This window comes from Neoarius graeffei, chromosome 13, assembly GCF_027579695.1.
Source record: "Neoarius graeffei isolate fNeoGra1 chromosome 13, fNeoGra1.pri, whole genome shotgun sequence".
Taxonomy (NCBI): Eukaryota; Metazoa; Chordata; class Actinopteri; order Siluriformes; family Ariidae; genus Neoarius; species Neoarius graeffei.
The window spans coordinates 13,142,346-13,168,914 of record NC_083581.1 but is presented as its reverse complement, the minus strand read 5'-3'; the positions used below and the strand labels follow the sequence as shown (position 1 = coordinate 13,168,914).

At 42.6% G+C, this 26,569-nt stretch overlaps 2 protein-coding genes across 4 annotated transcripts in view; one reads left to right on the top strand and one right to left on the bottom strand.

Moving 5' to 3' along the window:
* The window catches only part of fancb (FA complementation group B), a 54,092-nt gene extending 46,657 nt beyond the window's left edge, over nucleotides 1–7,435 (bottom strand). Inside the window, exons 1-2 of one of the 2 annotated variants that reach the window (XM_060937265.1) lie at nucleotides 7,390–7,435; nucleotides 5,385–7,184 (exon numbers count right to left, since the gene is read on the bottom strand). In XM_060937265.1, coding sequence (XP_060793248.1) covers nucleotides 5,385–6,278 — 894 coding nt within the window. In that variant the 5' untranslated portion in view covers nucleotides 6,279–7,184; nucleotides 7,390–7,435. Of the gene's footprint in view, nucleotides 1–5,384; nucleotides 7,185–7,380 lie in introns of both variants that reach the window. The other variant, XM_060937266.1, reaches the window with a different exon arrangement.
* mospd2 (motile sperm domain containing 2) overlaps nucleotides 5,747–26,569 on the top strand; it is a 104,403-nt gene continuing 83,580 nt past the window's right edge. The window contains exons 1-5 of one of the 2 annotated variants that reach the window (XM_060937267.1): nucleotides 5,747–5,929; nucleotides 6,068–6,457; nucleotides 8,315–8,362; nucleotides 9,212–9,313; nucleotides 9,407–9,464. In XM_060937267.1, the coding sequence (XP_060793250.1) occupies nucleotides 9,281–9,313; nucleotides 9,407–9,464 (91 nt within the window). In that variant the 5' untranslated portion in view covers nucleotides 5,747–5,929; nucleotides 6,068–6,457; nucleotides 8,315–8,362; nucleotides 9,212–9,280. Of the gene's footprint in view, nucleotides 5,930–6,067; nucleotides 6,458–8,314; nucleotides 8,363–9,211; nucleotides 9,314–9,406; nucleotides 9,465–26,569 lie in introns of those variants that run through there. The other variant, XM_060937268.1, reaches the window with a different exon arrangement.

The window sequence follows — 26,569 nt, the reverse complement described above, 5'->3', positions numbered from 1 at the left end:
TCATTGGGGTGTATGCAAAGTGTTTACAGCGGGCGGTGTTCAAACACAGTATTTTTCACCTGCTGGGACTATTTTAAAGCTACAAGAAGCATTTGAGATTATTCAGTTCAATCTAAATTCTTTTAAGTTCTTTAAGAGAAGACAGCTAAAACAATTTTTACCAGAACCCTGCTTGGTTTCATTCCTCGACCCAACTTTACATTACAGGGCAGGCCATTAGTTTGCTGGGCTTGATGTTGGTGGAAAAACCTGTCTTTTAAATTTATGAAAATTACTCACCAAAATTGAAGTTAAAGTTTAGTTTTTACTAGAGATGCACCAATTGCAATTTTTTGGGCCGATTCCGATTTTCCATGGAGTGTGACCTGCCGATACCGGTTTTGGCCGATTCCGATTTCATTTTTTCAAACCACTTCACAGCACACACAGACTATTTTCTTTTTATCTTTTCTTTAATAGAACATTCTGCCAGATTTTCAGTAATAAATTTTCAACACCTCAAAGGTTGAAAACAAACAAAGACTTGTTCTTTGTAAAATCTTTCTTCATGTTTGGTATTAACATATTAATTCCTGAAATAGGAAATTCACACAAACAATTTTTCTTTTCCCATCCAATATCTGGCACAAAAACAACTTCCCCCTCATATCATTTGCCTACTGCTATGGAACACACTTTCATAAGCCTATTTAGATCTGAAAACTTATGCCTTATAGAACAACCCATTACTTCATTCAGTATCAAAATACAAAAATAATTTCCAGTCATACTTATACCATAGCCATTCTATCATCTTTGTCAAATGTGTATTTGTAGAGTAATTTCCAATGGAATCAAGTGCAACCAAGGTTGTAAAACAAAGACATTTTTTTTCTTTCTCTCTTTGTACAAATCTAACTAGATGTTTGGTAATAGGCTAACGTATTAACTCCTGTAATGGGAAATTCACACAACCACAAACGTTTTCTTCTTTTTACATCCAATATCTGGCACAAAAAAAATTCACTATATTTGGATATCCAAATATAGTGAAATTTTTTTTTTTGTTAACGGCGCACGCGCCGGAGCCAGTTAGGAGCGCAGGACTGACACTGTTCTGCGCAAGCACAACACAATCGCACTAGAAAGCATGTTCAAGCTGCCAGTGTAGCTGCAGTCTTTTTACTTGCGAATTACGAGTATTTCCACTTTCATCTCTATGTGATACACAAGTTTTGATCGGCAGAAAACCAGCATATTTTAATTTTGACCAGCCGGTCTCCGATCATGGCCGATTACGTGAAAATCAGCCAATTCTGATCAGCAGCCGGTCAATCGGTGCATCTCTGGTTTTTACCCTAGTTTTTTGCCTTTTTGATGGCAATCATAAATTGCAAAAAACAAGCTGGAGGTTTTTATTTCAAATATTGAACTCAACACTTAACTCAACCAATACTAAAATGAAATAAATTGTATAATGTAACAAAATAATAAAATATCATAATTAGATGTAAGAAACCACTTAAGGCAACATCAAGGCAACTAACAATAATGAAAAAGCATTACCCTATTTGGTGCAAAGCCTGCATGCCCTATCAGAACATTTAATTCTGCGTGGCTTCCTGAAAAAAAACTCAAGTGCCCTACCGTAAGGGAAGTCATTGCTGAAGTGGAATAAACGGGATAATGCAATAAGGCCGGTTCCTCGCGTCAAGCTGCTACTGTATGCATCAAAATTGGTTTATAGCCTGACTCAGGGATGTCCGTTTTCTGTAAGCCAAGAAGGCTATGATAAAGCTCATCACGAGCACGACGTAGGCTACCTTTTAAAATAAGGGGTCGGAAGGCGAATCGCGAAGGCTGCGTTATTTTTAATTAGCCTAACAGGCCTATTTGCGGCCTGTGGACACGCCTCTCTCTCTCTCTGTGTGGGTGTGCGCGCGTGCGTGAACGAGAAGAAAGAGCACTATGAATGAACGGAACGATACGCAACGGAATTTTTTTTTCAAAATCGCAAGTCTGATTGTGTGGCGATAGGAATCCATTGTGTGGCACTGCGCCACACAATGGTCTATGTATGGGAAACCCTGTTTTGGTCCCAAAGCTGCTTCTTTAACCATTAGGCCATGGCTTTGTGGAAGTGCTTTAGCTAGCTCGTTAACTTGGATGGAGTATGGTTTTAATTGAGAACAGTAGGTTTTATTTCACAAAAAAAGGGCTCCTATATAGCTGGAAGTAAAGAAAGTTTGTTTTCATTGTGTCAGACGAATGTTGTAGTCAAGTCACTAAACCTCGAGTCAAGTCCAAGTCATTAAAAAAAAAATTGAGTAGAGTCCAAGAACAAGACTCCAACCACACCATTTGACGGTGGCTGTTTTAGCAATCATTAACATTAGTTTGTTCCTGAACATATGAACAGGTGAATGTGCATTCTCTTTGTCAGGGAGTGCGAAGTATTCTGTCAGAGATGGTTGGGAGATGGATGCAAGTGCAGAAGGTGTGTTTATTAATCAGGGATGAGAGTGGGTGGTCACCAAAAAAAGCAGAAAACAAGATGGCACCCAAAGCTGGGGGTCTGGGAGGGATTACCCCCCCCAGGAAAATTTTGAAAAATAAGGCCTTACAAACCACTTTTCCTGCAATCTGAGCTGTAGTAGATAAAAAATGTTGTCTTTATATATTTACATGAAAATATATATATGTTTCAAATCAATAGGAGTATTGTTTGAATTCAAAATAAAATCACATTCTACATTCAAGGGTATGGTTATAATTAATGATCAACAAAAATGACAAACTAAATTCACATTAAACGCAAGTTTTATTAATTATCAAAATGTTCATATATTAAATAAAATTTATTAGGGAGAAAAGGTCAGTCACCCTATGTCCTCATTAGTTGCATATGATTTCAAAAAGTCTTTTGAAATATTTAAGTTTTCAAAACTGTCAGCATTAATTCAGATTTACTGACCATATACATGTTCAATGTATTAAATCAAACGAATGCTAAGTTTATGGGATAATGTCTATGTACACTTTATACAATTATTTATAGTTCACAGTCACTTCTCATTTTCATTTAATAATTTCGACTTCTTCAGCTTTTTGGCCAAAGACAAAAGCTTGTCAGTCCTCTCTCTGTTTTTTATACCAGCATCGATTTCACGTACCTTCACTTCATCTCGCTTGTTAATTGTATTCGGCATTTTGAGTAAAAAAGCCGATACGAAAGAGAAACGTATTTTTGAAGCGCAGCGACGATCAACATGTGCAAGTTTCGATAAAATAGAACAGATGCGGGTACTTTTGTAAGAACTGTTATGATTGGCCTTTTGTTCTCTCCCACACTCTTGTAAGAACTGTTATGATTGGCTATCATGCTCTCGCCAGCGATGTTTTGGCCAATTACATTGTAGAAAACACGTATTCTAATGCGAGACTTATGCCGCTTTTCCATTACAAACGCGGCTGAGTCGGGCTGAGCCGTGCCGTGCTGAGTCGAGCTGAGTGGGGCTGTTGGAGTTGCATTTCGACTACAACCGCGCTGAACCGTGCTGGCTGGAAGTGGGTGGACACATTGGATGGAGTTAGCGAAAGTGGGTGGACGTCAGGTGATGTCGTTAAGCAGCGCAGTGACATCAGTGAGCTTTTAAGCGGTAGTCTCACGACCCGAATAGTAAACAATAAACATGGAGGACATGGAGTCGTTAGTGTTGCTGGTCTTGGTGCTGTGGCTTGTTGTCACCGACAACGCGGACAGATACTGGCAAGAGCGTATAGATGAGGCGAGGCGCATAAGGCTTCAGAAATTCTCATAATTCTTCTCCTTCCGGGTTTGCGGTGTTTACAGATCCCAGCGCGCTCGCGGGGCGTGTGTGGGCATGTGAGGACACTCCTCCTCACCAATCAGTGCACAGGGGAGTGTCTGCTCACGCCCCCAGCCTCACTCGGCTGGCCTTGGCTCGCTTCAGCCCCACTCCAAAACGGTGCGAGTTTTAGGGGCTAAGGAGGGCTGAAGTGAGCTGAGTCGTGCTGGTTTTTGGTAGTCGAAACGCGAGCCGTGTCGGGCTGAAGTGAGCTGAAGCGAGCTGAAGTGAGCTGAAAAAGGGTAGTGGAAAAGGGCCATTAGCGAGACTAAAGATGGCGAAAAGGTAAACATGTAACATCGTCGTACGCTTGAGTATCACGAAGGAACATACCCCAACCCCCCTCAATGAAAAAAAAAAAATCTCAACGGATTTGGCATAATATCGATTTTCGCTCAGAAAAAGCGGAAAACTCATCCCTGATTAATACAAGTCAAGACAGGTAAACAATCGAGAACGGAAGGCAAAACCATAAAACAGGCAATAGGTTGAACAAGGCACAAACTAAGCAGAATCAAAGACGAGAAACAGGAAATCAGGCTCAGTAATGTGTCAGCAATGCAACTAAATACTTTGCAAAGTAAGTGCATTTTCAGTCTTTATATAGGCGCGCTGATGGCACCTTAATCCTGTATAGGTGCGAGTCGTTTACGGCACGCGCTGTTCAGAGTGCACCCGAAAGTCTATCTGGTGCACACGTCAAGGCGTGCAGGTGTGACACTCTTATACGAAATTAGTATAAAAATTAATGTGGAAATATGACAAATTATTATGGCATGTTACAAAAAATAAAGAAAAATGCAAGGCCTCGTCTCCAATTTACAAGTCCGAGTGCAGTTAATGCACGAGTCTGAGTCCAAGTGCGAGTCATCAATGCTCAAGTCCAAGTCAAGTCACAAGTCCTTCAAATTAAGGCACGAATCAGACTCGAGTCCGAGTCCTGGACTCGAGGACTACAAGCCTGGTGTCAGAATCCCTCACCATCCATGACCAATAGCGCCTAACTGATAAACCAACACACTGGGTAAGAACTGATTTTCCACTCAGCGAGAGTTATCTGTAGACATTTTGTTTTCTATTCATCTCTACATACCCAATTTGATGCTTAAAATGTTCTACTAGATTATCTGTATTGTAGGAAGATGCTGTAGTTCTTTCTCTTGATATTTTTACAATTGCAGGCTGCTTTGATTGCCAATCAATCACGAAATCTGATCAGATTGCAGTCCACTAGCACGACCACATACCATCATCTCACCTAGTCTCGGATGTTGGCATTAGAGATCAAGGTTGAATTGGTATATTTAAAGTTCCGATTTTAACTCAACATTCAACAGCATGTCATGTGTGTGGATCTTCTTCCACTGCATCTTCATTTAAGGCAGGGTTTTGTTTTTCCATTACACTGAGGTTAAATTTTTCAATGAGATCCGACATCTTACCAAAATACACTATATTTAACAACTACCTATAACATAACTTTAATATACAACATGGCAAACCTTAGAAATATCATAAAAGCAAGCCATATCCTACCTTGAAGGTATCCTTCCACACAGCACAAACATTTCCATGCTTGAAAACAACAACAATGAGACAGCCACTTCCTGCATGAACCGTTCGAATGCTTCTGGGCTCTTCATATGGGAGAACACACACTTCTTCTGGAAATCCATTTTCAAACCACACCAGTTGTTTCCGACAAGTGGCAGCCACCACAGTAGATCTCAGAGATCCATCTACTTCCTTGGCTGAAAGCACCAGCATACATCCAACAACCAAACTGTAGGCACTAGGTAAGAGATAATCAGCACTAAAAGTTCTTCCATCCTCTATGAAGTAAAGAACAGCTTTATCTTCCCCATCATTTCCCAACTCCACTTCTTGCGTCATCTTTTGTGAACCAAGAATTGCTAATGGTCTTTGAGGAAGGGGCAACTCGCCAAGAAAGTTGACCTTCAGATGTATCGGGACTTCCTTCACGCTACCAGTTTCTGCAGATGTGTAGAAGATAACGTCCTCGTAACTCCAGACCAAAGTGGGTCCATGCAAAATCAAGACATTGTTGCCCATTTCATAAGGTAAGGAAAATTCCACATGTAGCTTTGTACTGGTTCTATTGCATAAAGAGTAAAGCATGTACTTAAACCCTTGAGATTCCTTCCGGTGAAGCCTCAGCAAAATGCACAGGACTCTCTGTCTTGTTTTCACGTTCACAGCAGTGCTGCAATGAACAATGCTGACTGCTCTGGAGGTGTTTTCACACATGGGGATTATTTCATCGTCTTTGTTTAAGAAGGTGCCCGAGCCCCGGTTAAACGACATCCGCCAGAACGTGATCTCAGAGCCTTTTGAACTTGGATGCTTGCACTGAAAAATGAAGAGGTCACCATGCAATGCGACCATATGGATATGCTGATCTGAGACCATCTTTGTTACTGAAGGGTTCTAAAGGACTGAGTTGCTGTTCTAGTTAAAAGCAACAGTTGGGACAGAGTTTGTGACTAGACACTGACAGAAGTTCCTGCAAGTCTCAACAGATACATCAACAGCAGTAAAACATGCCCAAGGACATACGACTTCACAAAGGGAGCTGTGATAGAAACTGGGTGAGTTGAGAAATTTGTTGCAATAATTACAACTAGAGTCTTGACAGACGCTTTAACAGGTATGACCGGAATTGTGAAACATATTAAAAAGGTTCACACTAGCAAGTCACAAAGTGGCAACTTCTGACACTAAAGCAAAAAAAAGTCAAAACTTTCCAACACCCCAAAATGGTTGAACCTTAGTTTCATCTTATCCTGACATATTAAACCTCTCATTAAATGTGTCTAGAGATGTTAACAAGAAAAATAAAAAGTTTGGAAGGAAGTAGCAGGGAGAGATCACTGGTACCTCTGGTGAGTGTATGTGGCTAATACACTGAGCTCACTTTGCTAATTTAATCTAATGAGAATGAAGTGTAGCCTGTAACAACGCAAACGCCCAATTTTCACACTGACTAGCGAATAATTTCTTTTGTAGATAACTAATTAGCTTTTGGGGGGGCACAAACAAAAAACAATGCTGGACAGGCCATATCCAGAAATCATCTTGTTAGTAGAAAACTCAGATTGATAAGATGTGGAACAGAAGTCGTGACAGAGATTTTGACTCCTAAGACATCAGTTTTGAGTTGTGTAGTTTCCAGAAAACTGGAAGGACTTTTTTTTGAAGCGTTGTGGAATGAGTGAGAGAAGTTTCCAGAAGTTCAACAGTCATGACAGAAGTTTGCAGAATTTAAACAGCCGTTCCCTTCAATCTCAATGAAAGCTTTTGATGTAAACACACTCACTGCAAAAAAAAAAAAGGGGGGGGGGGGGGGGGGGGTGAAATAAATTATGGTTAATGTTAGTAACCTGGATAACCAAGTACACAAAACTCATCATCTCAGGAACCAATATTAGTTAGTAGATAATATACCATTGTTACTAACAAAAATATAGCCACGCTAAACAGTGAGGAACCTGAAAAATTATATTATTCTTACATACAATACCTGAGTGAGCTTGTGCCTGATTCCCGCCAAACTATTTCCCCTCCCCATCCGTATTCTACGACTTCCTCCTTCAAGCCGTTCTCCGATTGGATCACAAAAATATGATCCAATCCTAGTTCAGGAAATGGTATAGAATTATCCAATCCGAGCCCAGGTTGGGTCAATTTTTTTTCTTTCTTTCTACCTGTATACTAATAGTGAGGCAAGCTACTGCGTTTTTTTTTTTTTTTTGCTTTATCATAAAAGTTAAGACTAACTTTGACGTAGTCTACCGCGCATATCTTGTTTCAGAAAAAAAAAAAGATTTGGTTTCATAGAGCCAAGATGGCGTTCATTAGGGTACAGTTTACAGAGAATCAAAATGGCGGACAAAGAGTTGCAGTTTCGGGAAACAGCTGTTTGAGGGATCTCGGTTAAACTTGTGGCAGATGTTGCCAGATTGGTTGTTTTAGTGTGATTTTGTAACTCACAACATACTTTATTTAAAAATAAAATTGATTTTGAAACATCATATAGAAATTCATTATAGGATATTATTGAGATAAAATGTATTAAAATTCTACTGTAGCAAGTGACCATTTTGTAGGTGATGTCACTGCCTTGTTTTTTTTTTTTTAATCAAAATTTTATACACTTCAGCTGAATTCTGGATTCCGATTGGTCAGAAGGTGTTGATTAATTTTCTATCAATAATGCAACAGCAAAACAAATGCACTGGTTCTTATAATTTACCATTTTTATAGTAACTGCTTGCTCACAGGGACTCGAACTGAGGATGCTTCATGTAAACGTGTTAGTAAAATGTGTAATAGCTGACATGGTGACATTTTCTGTAAGATGCTTAACATTTCTGAAAGGAGTCTCCAGTGTCAGTACTTTGTAACAGTCAGAGGTAAAGCTGTAGTTTTCTGTGTTCCTGTTGCAGGACAAGCTGCGTTATTTCATCTTCAAGAGAGCGACATAAAAGAGACGGGTGAGGAAAAGACTCTGTTCATAACAAGTGACAAAAAAAATCAAACTTAATTTGCAGACTTTGAATGGAAGTATAAATTGATAAGCATGTGATTTGTTGCTCATTAATCAATGAAAAAGTAATAGAAATTTTATGTTGCAAAAAAGGAATGAAACATTGTGTGTGCTGTTATAGGAAAATAATCAAGTCATCTGTGGTTACAGTGAATACACTTCATCCCAACATCCTGTCACTGATTATTTCCCTGTTACAGTATGACACAATGGGCGGCACGGTGGTGTAGTGGTTAGCGCTGTCGCCTCACAGCAAGAAGGTCCGGGTTCGATCCCCGTGGCCGGCGAGGGCCTTTCTGTGTGGAGTTTGCATGTTCTCCCCGTGTCCATGTGGGTTTCCTCCGGGTGCTCCGGTTTCCCCCACAGTCCAAAGACATGCAGGTTAGGTTAACTGGTGACTCTAAATTGACCGTAGGTGTGAATGTGAGTGTGAATGGTTGTCTGTGTCAGCCCTGTGATGACCTGGCGACTTGTCCAGGGTGTACCCCGCCTTTCGCCCGTAGTCAGCTGGGATAGGCTCCAGCTTGCCTGCGACCCTGTAGAACAGGATAAAGCGGCTCGAGATAATGAGATGAGATGAGTATGACACAATGTTTTACTATTAAGTTTATAAACTGTGTACCTTTTCCCCCTGGACAACGTATGAGTTCTGAGACTATAACTTTGAGAATTATTTAGTATTAATTCTGATGACAAATAATAACACTGTTACTAAAGTTTGACTTGAAAATGTTATCCAAGAGGAACAAAGGTGATATACAGTAAAACTTGGTCGATTTGTGACGCGCACTTACAGTTCTGTCTTAGTTAAAACTGAATTCACTCCAATCTGGCAACCCGGATGTGACAGTCAGCTCAAACAAACATGGCGGACGCTGGACAGCGTGAACCAGAGCAGGTTAGAGCTATATCAGGAGATTTCACTCGGCTCGTTTTTCTCTGTATGTACAGCTCATAATAATTCTAAGTGTTTTTATTTAATCTTTTAAAGGATTTGGAGGTCAAGATTCAGGAAACGCGTCAGAGGTTTAAAAATGAGTTCGTTCAAGGTGAGTGTGTTTTTAATGAGTTCACTTCCTCCGAAAGTTCCTCCAAACATTAACTTCATCCTCTTGATCATCCAGTATATTCATCTTAAAGCGCAGAATAATCACAAACTGGAATCCTGACTGCATAACTACAAGTGTCTGGGTGCACTAAGCTCTGATTGCGTCCCAAATGGCACCCTGCTTTGAAGAGTAGTGCCTAATTAGGGTGTATAAATAGGGAACAGGAATCTTAAACTCCTTGGACAGATCGTGTGGATGGCATTACCTTAGATACAACTTTATAATACCTAAATGAAAAGTGTGTTTTTCCCGCCCTCCTTCCTTTTTTTCTTGTGTTTGTTGAAGTTCGTATTTCTAACCCAATATTGTGCACAGGACACTTTTTCATTTATTAATAAGCAACAAATCACATGCTTATACTTCCATTCAAAGTCTGCAATACACTGCCCCCCCCCCCCCCCCAAAAAAGGATTTAAATAAGCAAATACATAAGAGCCTTTGAATGGATAATTAGTGCAGTGATTGTGTGTCAGCTAGCAACAATTCTTTTAATCTTAACTGATGTAGTGAGTAGCTTCTCATTTGTTCAACAAATATGTCAGAAGACATGCTCATGGAAAAGATGCTACTGTTTTTCAGAAGGTCAAATTATTGGCCTGCATCAAGCAAAGAAAAATAACTGGAGATTTGAGCTGAAATTACTGGAGCTGGGTTAAGAACTGTCCAACACATTATTAAAACCTGGAAGGATAGTGATGAACCATCAGCTTTGTGGAAAAAATGTGGTTGAAAAAAAGAGCCTGACTGACCATGATCAGAGATCACTGAAATGCTTGGTGAAGTCGAATTGTTAAAAAGATAGTAGAACTCATGGCTGTGTTTAATAGTGAAAGTAAGAGCATTTCCACACTCACAATGTGAAGAGATTTCACAGGATTGGGACTAAACAGCTGTGTGGCCATAAAAGCCTGGTCCCACAATGTCAATAACTAAATTGGTCCCCTGCAGTTTGTGGTTGGTGGTCACACCAGACCGATAATGGTACCTATAGCCCAGGCCTGGGTTTATTGGTATTGGTGAGATTGCTTCTGGAGTGGCTATGTCATCCTCCCCCCAGGCCTAGGCCTGATCCAGTAAAACATCTGACCAGTCAGGTAATTGTTTACCGGTACATATGACATTCAGTACGTTTACATGCACGTCCAAATCGAGCTGCTGTTGGTAATCGAGCAAAGGGTCCCAGCAGGGGTGCCAGAGAAATCCAATCCTACATGCACAAGTGAAATCGGGCTATTGTGCAAGGTGCATTGTGCACCCGAGCTACACGTGGCGCTACACGCCCCATCGTGTTGGTACACTTCCGGTTGTCGTCATGAAGAAGAGCTATAGTGTTGCCAGATACTGCTGACGTTTTCCAGCCCAAAACATGTTCAAATCCGCTAAAATGCACTTAAAACCCCCAATCTGGCAACACTAGCAGTTCCGTGTTCAAGCTGTTCGGCTTGCTCTAACAGACTATGGCTACAAACTGTCCGGCGCAGACCACTGTTTTGTAAGACAACTTATTTTGCACAATAATATTTTTCTAAAGTCCATTTTTTGCTTACAAAAAATATATATATTTTTGCTTACAATTTAACTTATGTCTTAATAAACACACAAAAAGTTCAATTGTTTTGTTTTTATTGATATTCTTCAGATGTTGGACATATATACACAAATACAATGACTTGTTTATGTACACAATTCACAGCTATGCAACAGCTGTACAGATGTATTTGGTGATACAGTAAGTGAGCTAAATTTTAACAGTGCAAACAATGCCACAAAAAGAAAAGATTCATGCCGTTGTCATGATTCGTTGTCATGCCGACCGAGGCTGTTGTGTTTCCCGCTTGTGGTCTCGTCACTCGTCACTTCCGGAAGTAGCTCGACAACTAGCTCGGTAGGGTATACATGCACAAAGTAGCTCGGCAGAAATCGCATAAACTAGGTCGTGTAGCTCGATTCCGAGAAATCAAGTTCGGTTCAATTTCAGCCGAATTAAGGTGTATACATGGCATTTTGAACTTCAATTTCAGTCGAGCAACGGCAGAAATTCGATTCTCTCTATGTGCATGTAAACGTAGTGATTGTCTGAGCATGTGCTATTTTTCCCAGGCATCTTCATACATTGTTACATCATGAAGACGTGGAAAATAAAAAAATAATAATACAAAGCATGTATCTTTTTGTGTGAGATTTTTCAGTGAACTATTAATAGTAAATTAATAAAGTAAACATATAAATGCAGGTAAGATATTTTAATTATGAACTTTGGCACTTCAAACATTTAATTATTTTAGACTTCTTAATATTATATCTGTGATGCAGCATTATCCATATGAAATGCGTAACCAGGGCGGCACGGTGGTGTAGTGGTTAGCGCTGTCGCCTCACAGCAAGAAGGTCCAGGTTCGAACCCCGTGGCCGGCGAGGGCCTTTCTGTGCGGAGTTTGCATGTTCTCCCTGTGTCCGCGTGGGTTTCCTCCGGGTGCTCCGGTTTCCCCCACAGTCCAAAGACATGCGGGTTAGGTTAACTGGTGACTCTAAATTGACCGTAGGTGTGAATGTGAGTGTGAATGGTTGTCTGTGTCAGCCCTGTGATGACCTGGCGACTTGTCCAGGGTGTACCCCGTCTTTCGCCCGTAGTCAACTGGGATAGGCTCCAGCTTGCCTGCGACCCTGTAGAACAGGATAAAGGGCAATTCCATGTAAATGTCAACCTCACCATGCAAAAATAAAGCAACATGTAATACATCAAAACCACTCCCAGAGATATCACCTAGGCCTGTATTTTACAGATGTGAATAAGTTGAACCAATTTGTAACCAACCTAATATGTCACTGTCAGTCTTTCTTTCTTGTACAGTGGGGCAAAAAAGTATTTAGTCAGTCACCAATTGTGCAAGTTCTCCCACTTAAAAAGATGAGAGAGGCCTGTAATGTTCATCATAGGTATACCTCAACTATGAGAGACAAAATGAGAAAAAAAATCCAGAAAATCACATTGTCTGATTTTTAAAGAATTTATTTGCAAATTATGGTGGAAAATAAGTATTTGGTCAATAACAAAAGTTCATCTCAATACTGTGTTATATACCCTTTGTTGGCAATGACAGAGGTCAAACATTGTCTGTAAGTCTTCACAAGGTTTTCACACACTGTTGCTGGTATTTTGGCCCATTCCTCCATGCAGATCTCCTCTAGAGCAGTGATGTTTTAGGGCTGTCGCTGGGCAACACGGACTTTCAACTCCCTCCAAAGATTTTCTATGGGGTTGAGATCTGGAGACTGGCTAGGCTACTCCAGGACCTTGAAATGCTTCTTACGAAGCCACTCCTTCGTTGCCCGGGCGGTGTGTTTGGGATTATTGTCATGCTGAAAGACCCAGCCACGTTTCATCTTCAATGCCCTTGCTGATGGAAGGAGGTTTTCACTCAAAATCTCACGATACATGGCCCCATTCATTCTTTCCTTTACACGGATCAGTCGTCCTGGTCCCTTTGCAGAAAAACAGCCCCAAAGCATGATGTTTCCACCTCCATGCTTCACAGTAGGTATGGTGTTCTTTGGATGCAACTCAGCATTCTTTCTCCTCCAAACACGACAAGTTGAGTTTTTACCAAAAAGTTCTATTTTGGTTTCATCTGACCATATGACATTCTCCCAATCCTCTTCTGGATCATCCAAATGCTCTCTAGCAAACTTCAGACAGGCCTGGACATGTACTGGCTTAAGCAGGGGGACATATCTGGCACTGCAGGATTTGAGTCCCTGGCGGCGTAGTGTGTTACTGATGGTAGCCTTTATTACTTTGGTCCCAGCTCTCTGCAGGTCATTCACTAGGTCCCCCCATGTGGTTCTGGGATTTTTGCTCACCGTTCTTGTGATCATTTTGACCCCACGGGGTGAGATCTTGCGTGGAGCCCCAGATCGAGGGAGATTATCAGTGGTCTTGTATGTCTTCCATTTTCTAATAATTGCTCCCACAGTTGATTTCTTCACACCAAGCTGCTTACCTATTGCAGATTCAGTCTTCCCAGCCTGGTGCAGGCCTACAATTTTGTTTCTGGTGTCCTTTGACAGCTCTTTGGTCTTGGCCATAGTGGAGTTTGGAGTGTGACTGTTTGAGCTTGTGGACAGGTGTCTTTTATACTGATAACGAGTTCAAACAGGTGCCATTAATACAGGTAACGAGTGGAGGACAGAGGAGCCTCTTAAAGAAGAAGTTACAGGTCTATGAGAGCCAGAAATCTTGCTTGTTTGTAGGTGACCAAATACTTATTTTACAGAGGAATTTACCAATTAATTCATTAAAAATCCTACAATGTGATTTCCTGGATTCTTTCTCCCCATTCTGTCTCTCATAGCTGAAGTGTACCTATGATGAAAATTACAGGCCTCTCTCATCTTTTTAAGTGGGAGAACTTGCACAATTGGTGGCTGACTAAATACTTTTTTGCCCCACTGTAATGTAAACCCCAAGCTAAAATCAACTTTGATCATGTACAATTCTATATTATTGCCACAAGCCACAGAAATGTATGCTAAAATCCACAAAACAGCAAAACAATAGCCATCCTAAATATTATTTAAGAACTCTGATAGTTTTAGCTGATATTTAGAGAGTTTTTCAAAGGGTTATGGTGGTTAAATTGCTGATTTTCTAAACATATGCCATGTCTATTTCAGACGCGTCACATCCATAACGGAATTTCGTCACATCCATAACGCTGACTTTTCCTTCCGAAACTCTGCATGAAATACAAAATATTTTAAACAAAGATTTTTTAATATTCACCTTGGACCCCTCTATCAAATGGATATCTCCATTTCGACATTAGGTTTACAATTTCACAGAGTTTGATAAAAATGTACAGTCACCCAAGAAAAGTGATACTTTTTCTGTCACATCCATAACGCATCTTTTATTGGCGTTTTCTGGCATGCCCTAGATGTACTATGGGAATTGTTCTTGTTCTATCACTTCTCCAGTATGGTACAGCCTTAAAATATGCAACACCTGTTTAAATACTGGGAGACAATAAAACATGCACTGGGTCATTTGTTGCCATTTTGAGTTCAAGTGTCACGTCCATAATGCTGGAATTGCTCTAAAGTGGCTAGAGATGAGATGAGAAATATGTAACCAATCTGGAATATACTGAAACGCATGACCAATCCATAAATTATTAGCATCCGTGATACATCCGTATTAAAATCCGTAACCACTCCATATTTTGTATTCTTTTTTTTCTTATATTTTTGTAGTCTGTGACTTATCCGTATTATATCAACCACCGGAGTATGTACATGGGTTGTTTTGACGTCCAAGCTGTACATTATGACCGGGAATAATATACTACTAATTGGCGGGGGGAGGGGGGAACTTCCACAACTGTTCCTAAATTGCATGCATTTATTTACCTGAGTGGCAGGGCTGATCAATATTATAGTCGGGATTATAGTTGTGGTGTGACTGCTCCAGACTGGAACTAAATTCAGGCATAGGTATAGTTGTAGTTATAGTTATCGGTGTTGTGGGACCTAAGGAAACCACTTGTCAGTGAGACTAATCAGGAATAAAGGTTTCAGTTTGCTAGGGAGCATAAAGATTGGACTCTGGAGCAATGTAAAAGGTCGAGAGTCCAGATTGACCCTGTTCTTGAGTGATGGGAGTGTCGGAATTAGAAGGGAACCCCATGAAGCGATGCATAGTGTCCACTGTACAAGCCTCTGGAGGCAGTGTTATGATCTCCGTTTGATTCAGTTGGTCAGGTCGAGACTCAGCAACATTGTATGGCTTGACTTTGAAAAAACGAAGATTTATAAAGGGGGACGTCCTTCTTGTTTGTAGGCGTGCTGATGGCTGACGAGGCCTATCCTGGATAGACAGACTCTGCCACAGTGGCTGCAGTTGAGGGTCTGGGTAGGGTCAGGAGCAGTGGGCGACTGTTTTTTTCGTCTGCTCCTTTTTTCTTCCAAGTCAGCCCTACAGGTGTCTTCAAAAGACTTGACTGCTGAGTTGTTAGACCTATGCCAGCTGTTCCTGTCAGAGGCCAGGGCTGACCAGTGAGGGGGGCTGATGTTGCAGGCATTTAGGGAGGACTTCAGTAGGTCCTTGTACTGCTTTTTAGGGGCCCCTCTGTTGCGTTGGCTGGAGGACAGCTCGCCGTACAGAACTACCTTAGGTAGGCAGTAGTCTTCCATCCTGGAGACATGTCCTGCCTAGCGAAGTCGTGATTTGAGTAGCATGGCTTCGATGCTGGGGAGCTCCACCTGCTGGAGGACCTCAACATTGGTCACAAAGTCTGTGAAGTCTTGTTAAGTCTGCTGAAGGCACTGTTGGCTTTTGCTAGCCTGTTGTCAATCTCTTTGTCGATCTTGGTGTCATCGGTGATGGTGCAGCCTAGGTAGGTAAACTGCTGCACAAATTTGAGTTCAGACTGGTTGATGGTGATGTGGCGTGGGTGGGAAGGCTGGTTTGGTGTGGGCTGATGAACTTTGGTCTTCTTTAGGCTGATTTCCAGGCCAAAGAGTTGGGCAGCCTCAGCGAAGCAAGTCACGATACGCTGCATGGCTGGCTCTGTTACCCCTTTTCCACCAAATCAGTTCCAGGGATGGTTCGGGGCTGGTGCTGGTTAACAACTTGCGAACCAGCTGAGAACCAGTTTGCTTTTCCATAGCTCGGGGTGCTAAGGGGAGCCATACCATTACGTCGCTGTATACATCAGTTACGTCGCTGCGTTTGCATAAACCTTGGCGCGAACATCGTAGCAACAACAACACGGAGAAGAAGAAGCAGCAGCAGCAGCAACAACAACAATAATGGATGACTGCTGCTTTACTGCATCCATGATATCTCGTCGCTTATTTAAAAATGGCATCCTCTCGCAGTCTTGCTATTGTTGTTGGTCTGAACACACCCCCACCCCCCACCCCCGACGTAAGCAGTTCTTTCCTCTAGCCTAGCAAAGAGCTGGTGCTACCGTGGAACCGGTTTTTCTGGCCCAGAGCCAGTTCTTTGTCAGTGGAAACAGAAAACCCGGTTCCAAACTAAGCACTGGCCCCGAACCAGCCCTGGAACTGATTTGGTGGAAAAGGGCTATGTGTGGGCAACAAGAGCAGCGTTGTCGGCAAACAAGAGTTCATGAATGAGTTGCTCCATCGTCTTTGTGCGTGCTTGCAGGCGCCTTAGGTTGAACAAGCTGCTGTCAGTGTGATAGCGAATGTATATGCCATCCTCTTCGCCCAAAGGTTCCATGACCTGATGCAGCATCATGCTGAAGAAAATGGAAAACAGCATTGGCACAAGACCACAGCCCTGTTTGATGCCGTTCAGGATGGGAAAGGGCTTGGAGAGCTTGCTGTTGTTCTTCACTTGTCCCATCTGTCCTTCGTGGAGCTGCATGATGATCCTCAAGAATTTTGGGGGGGCAGCCTAGACGTTCCATGATCTGCCAGAGTCCCTGCCTGCTCACGGTGTCGAAGGCTTTGGTCAGGTCCAGAAAGGTCATATCCAGGCCCTTGTTCTGCTCGCGACACTTTTCCTGGAGCCGCCTGAGGACGAACAGCATGTCAGTCATGCCCCTGTTTGCTCTGAAGCCGCACTGACTTTCTGCAGGGTTTCCCATACATAGACCATTGTGTGGCGCAGGGCCACACAATGGATTCCTATCGCCACACAATCAGACTCGCGATTTTGAAAAAAAAAATTCCGTTGCGTATCGTTCCGTTCATTCATAGTGGTCTTTCTTCTCGTTCATGCACGCACGCACACGGAGTGAGAGATGGAGAGGCGTGTCCACAGGCCTGCCGGTGCGCATATACCCGGACTGCAAGTAGGCCTGTTAGGCTAATTAAAAATAACGCAGCCTTCCCGATTTGCCTTCCGACCCCTTATTTTAAAAGGTAGCCTACGTCGTGCTCGTGATGAGCTTTATCATAGCCTTTTTGGCTTACAGGAAACGGACATCCCTGAGTCAGGCTATAAACCAATTTTGATGCATACAGCAGCAGCTTGACGCGAGGAACCGGCCTTATTGCATTATCCTGTTTATCCCGCTTCAGCAATGACTTCCCTTATGGTAGGGCACTTGAGTTTTTTTTCAGGAAGCCACGCAGAATTAAATGTTCTGATAGGGCATGCAGGCTTTGCACCAATTAGGGTAATGCTTTTTCATTATTGTTAGTTGCCTTGGTGTTACCTTAAGTGGTTTCTTACATTTAATTATGATATTTTATTTTAGTATTATTTTTTTACATTATACTATTTATTTCATTTTAGTATTGGTTGAGATAAGTGTTGAGTTCAATATTTAAAATAAAAACCTCCAGCTTGTTTTTTGAAATTTATTCTTTGAATGTCAACTAAAGAATGATTGCCACCAAAAAGGCAAAAAACTAAGGTAAAAACCAGAGATGCACCGATTGACCGGCTGCCGATCGGAATCAGCCGATTTTCACGTGATCGGCCATGACCGGCGACCGGCCGGTCAAAATTAAAATATGTTGATTTTCTGCCGATCAAAACTTGTGTAGCACATAGAGATGAAAGTGGAAATACTCGTAATTCGCAACTAAAAAGACTGCAGCTACACTGGCAGCTTGAACATGCTTTCTAGTGCGATTGTGTTGCGCTTGCGCAGAACAGTATCAGTCCTGCGTGCCTCACGAGCTCCGAATATAGCTCCGAATATATCCAAATATAGTGAATTATTATTATTATTATTATTTTTTTGTGCCAGATATTGGATGTGGGCGGCACGGTGGTGTAGTGATTAGCGCTGTCGCCTCACAGCAAGAAGGTCCTGGGTTCGAGCCCCGGGGCCGGCGAGGGCCTTTCTGTGTGGAGTTTGCATGTTCTCCCCGTGTTCGCGTGGGCTTCCTCCAGGTGCTCCGGTTTCCCCCACAGTCCAAAGACATGCAGGTTAGGTTAACTGGTGACTCTAAATTGACCGTAGGTGTGAATGTGAGTGTGAATGGTTGTCTGTGTCTATGTGTCAGCCCTGTGATGACCTGGCGACTTGTCCAGGGTGTACCCCGCCTTTCGCCCGTAGTCAGCTGGGATAGGCTCCAGCTTGCCTGCCACCCTGTAGAAGGATAAAGCGGCTAGAGATGATGAGATGAGATATTGGATGTGAAAAGAAGAAAACGTTTGTGGTTGTGTGAATTTCCCATTACAGGAATTAATACGTTAGCCTCTTACCAAACATCTAGTTAGATTTGTACAAAGAGAGAAAGAAAAAAAATGTTTTTTTGTCTATTTTACAACCTTGGTTGCACTTGATTCCATTGGAAATTACTGTACAAATACACATTTGACAAAGATGATAGAATGGCTATGGTATAAGTATGATTGGAAATTATTTTTGTATTTTGATATTGAATGAAGAAATGGGTTGTTCTATAAGGCATAAGTTTTCAGATCTAAATAGGCTTATGAAAGTGTGTTCCATAGCAATAGGCAAATAATATATGAGGGGGGAAGTTGTTTTTGTGCCAGATATTGAATGGGAAAAGAAAAAATGTTTGTGTGAATTTCCTCTTTCAGGAATTAATATGTTAATACCAAACATGAAGAAAGATTTTACAAAGAACAATGTCTTTTTGTTTGTTTTCAACCTTTGAGGTGTTGAAAATTTATTACTGAAAATCTGGCAGAATGTTCTATTAAAGAAAAGATAAAAAGAAAATAGTCTTTGTGTGTGCTGTGAAGTGGTTTGAAAAAATGAAATCGGAATCGGCCAAGATCGGTATTGGCAGGTCATACTCCATGGAAAATCGGAATCGGCCCAAAAAATTGCAATTGGTGCATCTCTAGTAAAAACTAAACTTCAGTTTTGGTGAGTAATTTTCATAAATTTAAAAGACAGGTTTTCCACCAACATCAAGCCCAGCAAACTAATAGACTGGTACCAAAATCCAGAATTGTGACACCCAAAGGCATTTTTGAGACAAAGTCGGCAAACAGTCTTATTTTGCTAATTTGGGTGTGCCGAATTCAAATCTGCAGTATGCCGAGCTCTATCTGACCTCTGTTGACCTCTAGAGGTCATTGAACTTTGGGCCTGTAAACGTCTCAGCTGAACCCAGTTTCTCACCTTTCTAAGGAATGAAATGTACTAAAATGATTAATGAAGTTAGCAAATGGCCTTGTTTGTTAAATGTTTGGGTGCTGAATTCATTTTTCATTTGTAAAACGACATATGACCTCTGATAACCTCAGGGTCATTAAACTTGGCCTATAGGCCTATGCATTTAACGGCATTTTTAAACTGACTTTACTCCCCCAAAAAGAATATGAACAGACAAAAAACAAATAGAAAGGAACAAATACAACATTAAATGCCAGTCCATGTGACTTACTTTTCACAATGAGAATGCCTAGGCGATCACCTTACATAACATTGCATTACATTTAGCGGTTATTGTTTATACAAAGCTACTGAAAAAAGGACAGATTCAGCAGCATACAAAATGTGGGGGCATACAGGGTATAATGGTTAATCAGGGTTAGTGTATATGAGTTTTTTTCTTTGTTTTTTGTTTTGTTCGAACCGATTACAAAAACGTGTGGGTGGAGCACAGAGGACGGCAGGACAGAGATCAGGTGTAACAAAAGGCTTTATTGCCACACTTTTCAGTCTAACAATATTTTGGAAAATACAGAGACACACACACTAGCATCTCGTCCAGGGAAGCCCTCCTCTGCTCTCGCTCTCCCTACTTAAATAGGGCGCGGTCACTGGGAAGACACACAAACACAGGTTAATTGCCGTCAGGTGTAGTGATTCTGCCACTTACCTTCCCTGACTCCGCCCTCCTGTCACAGACCGGCGCTTGACCACGCCCCCGCTGCCACATACCCCCACCGCCCGACTCAGGTTGGGCGGCTGTCCGGCCTGCAATAGACTCCCCCCCCCCCCCCCCCCCCCCCCCCCCCTTTGACGGGAGAGGAAGTCCGCCACGACCATCTGCGCCCCCGGCCTGTGGACCACCTTGAAATTGAAGGGTTGGAGTGCCAGATACCAACGGGTGATCCGCGCGTTGGCATCTTTCATGCGGTGGAGCCACTGGAGGGGCGCGTGGTCTGAACAGAGGGTGAAAGGGCACCCCAGCAGGTAGTAACAGAAGGCGAGGACCGCCCACTTGCTCGCCAGACACTCTTTCTCGATCGTGCTGTAGCGCCCCTCACGCACTGACAGCTTCCTGCTAATGTACAGGACGGGGCGGTCCTCCCCCTCCACCTCCTGGGACAAAACCGCCCCCAGCCCTCTGTCTGACGCATTGGTCTGCAACACAAAGGGGAGAGAAAAGTCAGGGAAGTGTAAAAGTGGCCCCCCACACAGTGCAGCCTTCTCTTCAGAAAAAGCCCGCTGGCATTGCTCCATCCACTGGAACGGATCTGGTGCCCCTTTTTTAGTGAGGTCAGTCAGCGGGCTGATGACGTCCGAATAATTAGATATAAACCTACGGTAATAGCCAGCCAGCCCCAGGAACTGCCTCACCCCCTTTTTGGTCTTGGGCCTCGGGCAGGCCGCAATCGGTGCCGTCTTATTAATTTGGGGACGCACCTGCCCGTTGCCCAAGTGGAAGCCCAGATACCGTACTTCCACCCACCCAATCACACACTTCTTTGGGTTGGCTGTGAGTCCCGCTCGTCTCAGCGACCTAAGGACGGCCCTCAGATGTTTGAGGTGTCTCTGCCAGTCATTACTATAGACCCCTTTCACATGACGTCACCACGCCGCAAGATTTTGTTAGGCGCCATATTGGAAGACCAAGTACATGCACTCACAATATAAAACAAAGTACGAGCGAGAGTAAAGTGACACGATGGATGATAATTCTGGTTATGTGAGTACATTACCAGTTGCAGAAAGGGCACGGTATGTGGAGAAACTGGCTGTGATTGATGGGTTTGACCCATATGATAAGACTCAAAAAATTATGTGAATCCAAGCACACCGTTTAACGCAAAAGTTCGTTTATATCCCGACCTTGTCAGCTGTCAGATTTATGTTAATGGACCCGGTAAGCTGGTAAATAATAATTTTTTTTCTTTACCAAATTCTAACAGAAAACGAGAGCGCCCGAAAGGGAAAACCGAGCCGAGCCGCCTCACGGCTGTAATGCAAATTGCTTTCCTCCTCCGTATACAAGTGCGCTTCCATGGCAGGGAAAAAGAAACTACATTCTGCCGCCTATGTAGTCCCCTATTTAAACAAATAGGAGTCATTCAGGATTCAGCCATGTTTTTGCTCCGTGTTTTTACTCAACCAAAGTTATACGTTATTATGAGCTTTAAATTGCATAAATAAAACCATTTGGTGAAACTTTGAAGAAGAGATTGTACTGGTTTAAAGTTTTTACTTAACGTTTTCATGTCGACTCCAATTAATACACTAGTAGAATCGATGACGAGTTTAGTAGGCCAAAACTTTTTTCAATTTTTGACTGTACCAGCCTGAAAAAACCTGCGACAGTCAAATGGAAAAAAAGCAAGCTGGTCATGTTGTACTGGACTAATCTATGACTGATGAGTATAGTAAGTGATACTAGTACTGATACAATAAAACAGACGACTGTAATCTGGTAGGCAGCACGATTTATATTATTTCTCCGTGTCAGATACATAAGGAGGACCTGACACCAATTCTGCCATCTGTTTGCTACCCAGACATTGTAAGCTATTTGTTGTTTACACCCAGTGCCTACACTGCTGATGACTTGAAAGCCTACAAAGGGCTACAGGCTTACAATTATGATGTTAGTGGCTTGGTTCGTGATATTACAGCTGCTATTAAGAATAACCTACACATAGTTATGGCCAAGGTAATCTTGTTGATATTTATCTTTTAATAATATATCTTTTCAGTTGAAAAATTAATACTTTTTGTTACTATTAAGGTATCCATAATTTAGGTTAATTTATCCAAATTATACATATGTATTTATGATATATGCCTACACAACAACTATGTTTTATTTATATAATAGGAGGGAGAGCAAGCCCCAAACCATCCTTTATTATTATTATTATTATTATTATTATTATTATTATTAAATTGTAGAAGTCTGGGAGGCTTGCTCCTCATCCAGTTATCAACTTGAGGCCAATTTAGCATGTTTTAAATCTGAATTTCTTGCGTTTGCTTACCTCAAAGTGTCCACAGATCATGCACAGACTTATCCATTATATCCACAGTTTTTTGCCAAGTCTCACACAGGTTTCTTTCAAGTCTACTGTTGGGCCAATAAATCATAAATAAAACAGCTCAGATTTGTTTGTTTAAGTTGTTTGCCACTCCACTTTATTCTCGTGGGTTCACATACCACTGCCGTTATTTTCCCCTAATCACAAGTTTGTTGGTCTTCCAAAATGTCGCAGGGTCTGTTTACTTCCGGTTTCGGGTGACGTCAGTGAAAGGGGTCTATAGATGATAATATCATCCAGATAGGCGGCCGCATGGCGTGACGTGAGGGCGGAGGACTCTGTCCATCAGCCGCTGAAACGTAGCGGGTGCCCCAAACAGCCCAAACAGAAGGGTGATGAATTGGTGTAAACCAAACGGTGTGGAAAAGGCCGTTTTCTCTCGGGATAGTGGAGTCAAGGGGATCTGCCAATATCCCTTCGTCAAATCCAGCATCGAATAAAAGCGAGTAGTGCCGAGTCGATCGAGCAACTCATCAATACGAGGCATCGGGTACGCATCGAATTTAGACACCGCGTTGACTTTTCTGTAGTCCACAGAGAACCGGACCGACCCGTCGGCCTTGGGTACCAAGACCACCGGGCTGCTCCAGTCACTGTGGGACTCCTTGACGATGCCCATTTCGAGCATGGTCTCGAGTTCTTCCCGAACCACCTTTTTTTTGTGTTCAGGTAATCTGTAAGGGCGGCTACGCACTACTACCCCCGGGGGCGTCTCTATGTGGTGCTCTATGAGGTTGGTGCGACCGGGCAGGGGCGAGAACACATCCGAAAACTCGGTCTGCAACTGGGCGACCTCTGTGAGTTGGGTTGGGGAGAGGTGGTCTCCACAGGGGACCGGAGAGGTGCGTGATGCCAATGCCCTCTTTTGAACCTCCGGTCCCAGCTCCGCCTTCTCCGGAACCACCGACACCAACGCCACGGGGACCTCCTCGTTCCAGAGTTTAAGCAGGTTGAGGTGGTAAATTTGTAGTGCCCCGCCCCTGTCCGTTCGCCTCACCTCATAGTCGACATCCCCGACTTGCCGTGTGACCTCAAAGGGCCCTTGCCACTTGGCGATCAATTTGGAGCTCGAAGTGGGTCTCGTCCAGGGAAGTCTTGTCCAGGGAAGCTCTCCTCTGCTCTTGCTCTCCCTCCTTAAATAGGGCGCAGTCACTGGGAAGACACACAAACACAGGTTAATTGCTGTCAGGTGTAGTGATTCTGCCACTTACCTTCCCTGACTCCGCCCTCCTGTCACAGACCGGCGCTTGACCACGCCCCCGCTGCCACAGTTTTAAACGGGGTAAAGCCTTTACAAAAAACAAACAACAAAGAAAAAAACTCTCATGTATACTAACCCTGATTAACCTGGATACCCTGTATGCCCCCACATTTTGTATGCTGCTGAATCTGTCCTTTTTTCAGTAGCTTTGTATAAACAATAACCGCTAAATGTAATGCAATGTTATGTAAGGTGATCGCCTAGGCCAGGGGTGGCCAACCAGTTGGAGACCAAGAGCCACATTTTTTACTGTATTACCGCAAAGAGCCACATCATACACATGGGCACACGAACATCACCCATCTCTTCCTCTCTCTCTCTCTCTCTCTCTCTCTCTCTCTCTCTCACACACACACACACACACACCTCTGCTCAGCCAGATTAATAGTAAATGTCACACACCAACATATTTACTCCTACAGTACTAAGACCACAGGCTGAGGCCAGTCATTTTTAACAATGAACATTGTGTGCACTTACTATGCATGCTGCTTAGTGGGACTCATGGCATTACCAAAAAAAAGCCACACCATACACATGACCACACATGAACATCGCCCCCCCCCCTCGCTCTCTCTCTCCCTCCCTCACAGACGCACACGCACCTCTGTTCAGCCAGATTAATAGTAAATGTCACACGCCAACATGAGAGAAATTTACTCCTTCAGTCAGTACTAATACCACAGGCCAGTCATTTACAGTAATCAATTGTGTGCACTTACTATGCATGTTGCTTAGTGGGACTTCTGACATTCCTTGCCTTGAACAATCCTCTTCAAATCTGGCTTGTATTCCATCGTTGCCACTCGAAGCAGTTCTTTCACATGGGTGTCAGTCAGAACAGAACGATGCTTTGACTTCACATGTTTCATGGTAGAGAACACAGACTCACAGACGTATGTTGACCCAAACATTGACAGTATCTTAAGCGCAGCCCGTTTCACATTCGGGTATTTTTCCAGTGGCACACTTTTCCAAAACTCAATGGTGCCTTCCCTCAAAACAGGTTTCAGTTGGTCTTCCTCACGAAGATCGATCATCTCCAACTCAGCCGCAGCCTCATCAAGCGGGGCTTTCAAACAGTCCATCTCTGCATTGAATGGGTCGATGAGGAACGTAATCTGTGGCCTTTTCAGTTGTATATCACGGAACCGGGTTACAAAGCTTTCGTGCAGGTTTTCAATTAGTGTTGCATATCTGGCTCCTTGCTTATTCAGGGAGGCGGGAAGCTTTGAAATGAGCTAATGACGACTGACATATAAGGCAGAATGGCTTGCCATTACGTTCAACAAAAAAGTATAAACTCTCCCACTCTGTTAAAAATGTTCTATGTTCGTCTTCATATTTTCATTTTGCTGTGCATTTTTTCATTGCCATTTTGAGAGGCTACTTGACACAAGATACACCTTGCCCAAAAACTTAGCGATTATCTCACGCACATGCGCATTTGACATGACCTGAAAATACCGTAATATACCCAAGCAAAGCGAAGATGCATTTGACGAAAATACCATACTGAACTCAAGCAAAGCGCACACGCACATTAAAAAAAAAACCACAAACACAAACTTCGATATGAACGTAAGAGCCGCATGACACCGGGCAAAGAGCCGCATGCGGCTCGCGAGCCGCAGGTTGGCCACCCAAGGCCTAGGCATTCTCATTGTGAAAAGTAAGTCACATGGACTGGCATTGTCAAAAGTAAGTCACATGGACTGTTGTATTTGTTCCTTTCTATTTGTTTTTTGTCTGTTCATATTCTTTTTGGGGGAGTAAAGTTAGTTTAAAAATGCCGTTAAATGCATAGGCCTATAGGCCAAGTTTAATGACCTTGAGGTTATCAGAGGTCATATGTCGTTTTACAAATGAAAAATGAATTCAGCACCCAAACATTTAACAAACAAGGCTAACTTCATTCATCATTTTAGTACATTTCATTCCTTAGAAAGCTGAGAAACTGGGTTCAGCTGAGACGTTTACAGGCCCAAAGTTCAATGACCTCTAGAGGTCAACAGAGGTCAGATAGAGCTCAGCATATTGCAGATTTGAATTCGGCACACCCAAATTGACAAAATAAGACTGTTTGCTGACTTTGTCTCAAAAATGCCTTTAACTCCTTAAATAAGCCCTTTTTTTAATTTTTGTACCAGTCTATAATGGCCTGCCCTGTAATGTAAAGTTGGGTCGAGGAATGAAACCAGGCAGGGTTCTGGTAAAAATTGTTTTAGCTGTCTTCTCTTAAAGAACTTAAAATAATTTAGATTGAACTGAATAATTTCAAATGCTTCTTGTAGCTTTAAAATACCGTAGTCCCAGCAGGTGACTCTGAAAAAAAAATACTGTGTGTTTGAACACCGCCCGCTGTAAACACTTTGCATACATCCCAATGACCGACTCCACCGACCACCACGACACCACCGCGCACGATTCCCTCATCGACACAGTGGAGCACCACAAATTGCTACCTGGTCTGTGGGAAACACTGTTCTGGTAGATTTTCTTTGGTGATGGATGAGACCAATCTATTGAGAAGGATCCTTGCTAGGATTTTGCCTGCGATGGAGAATAAGGTGATCCCCCTGT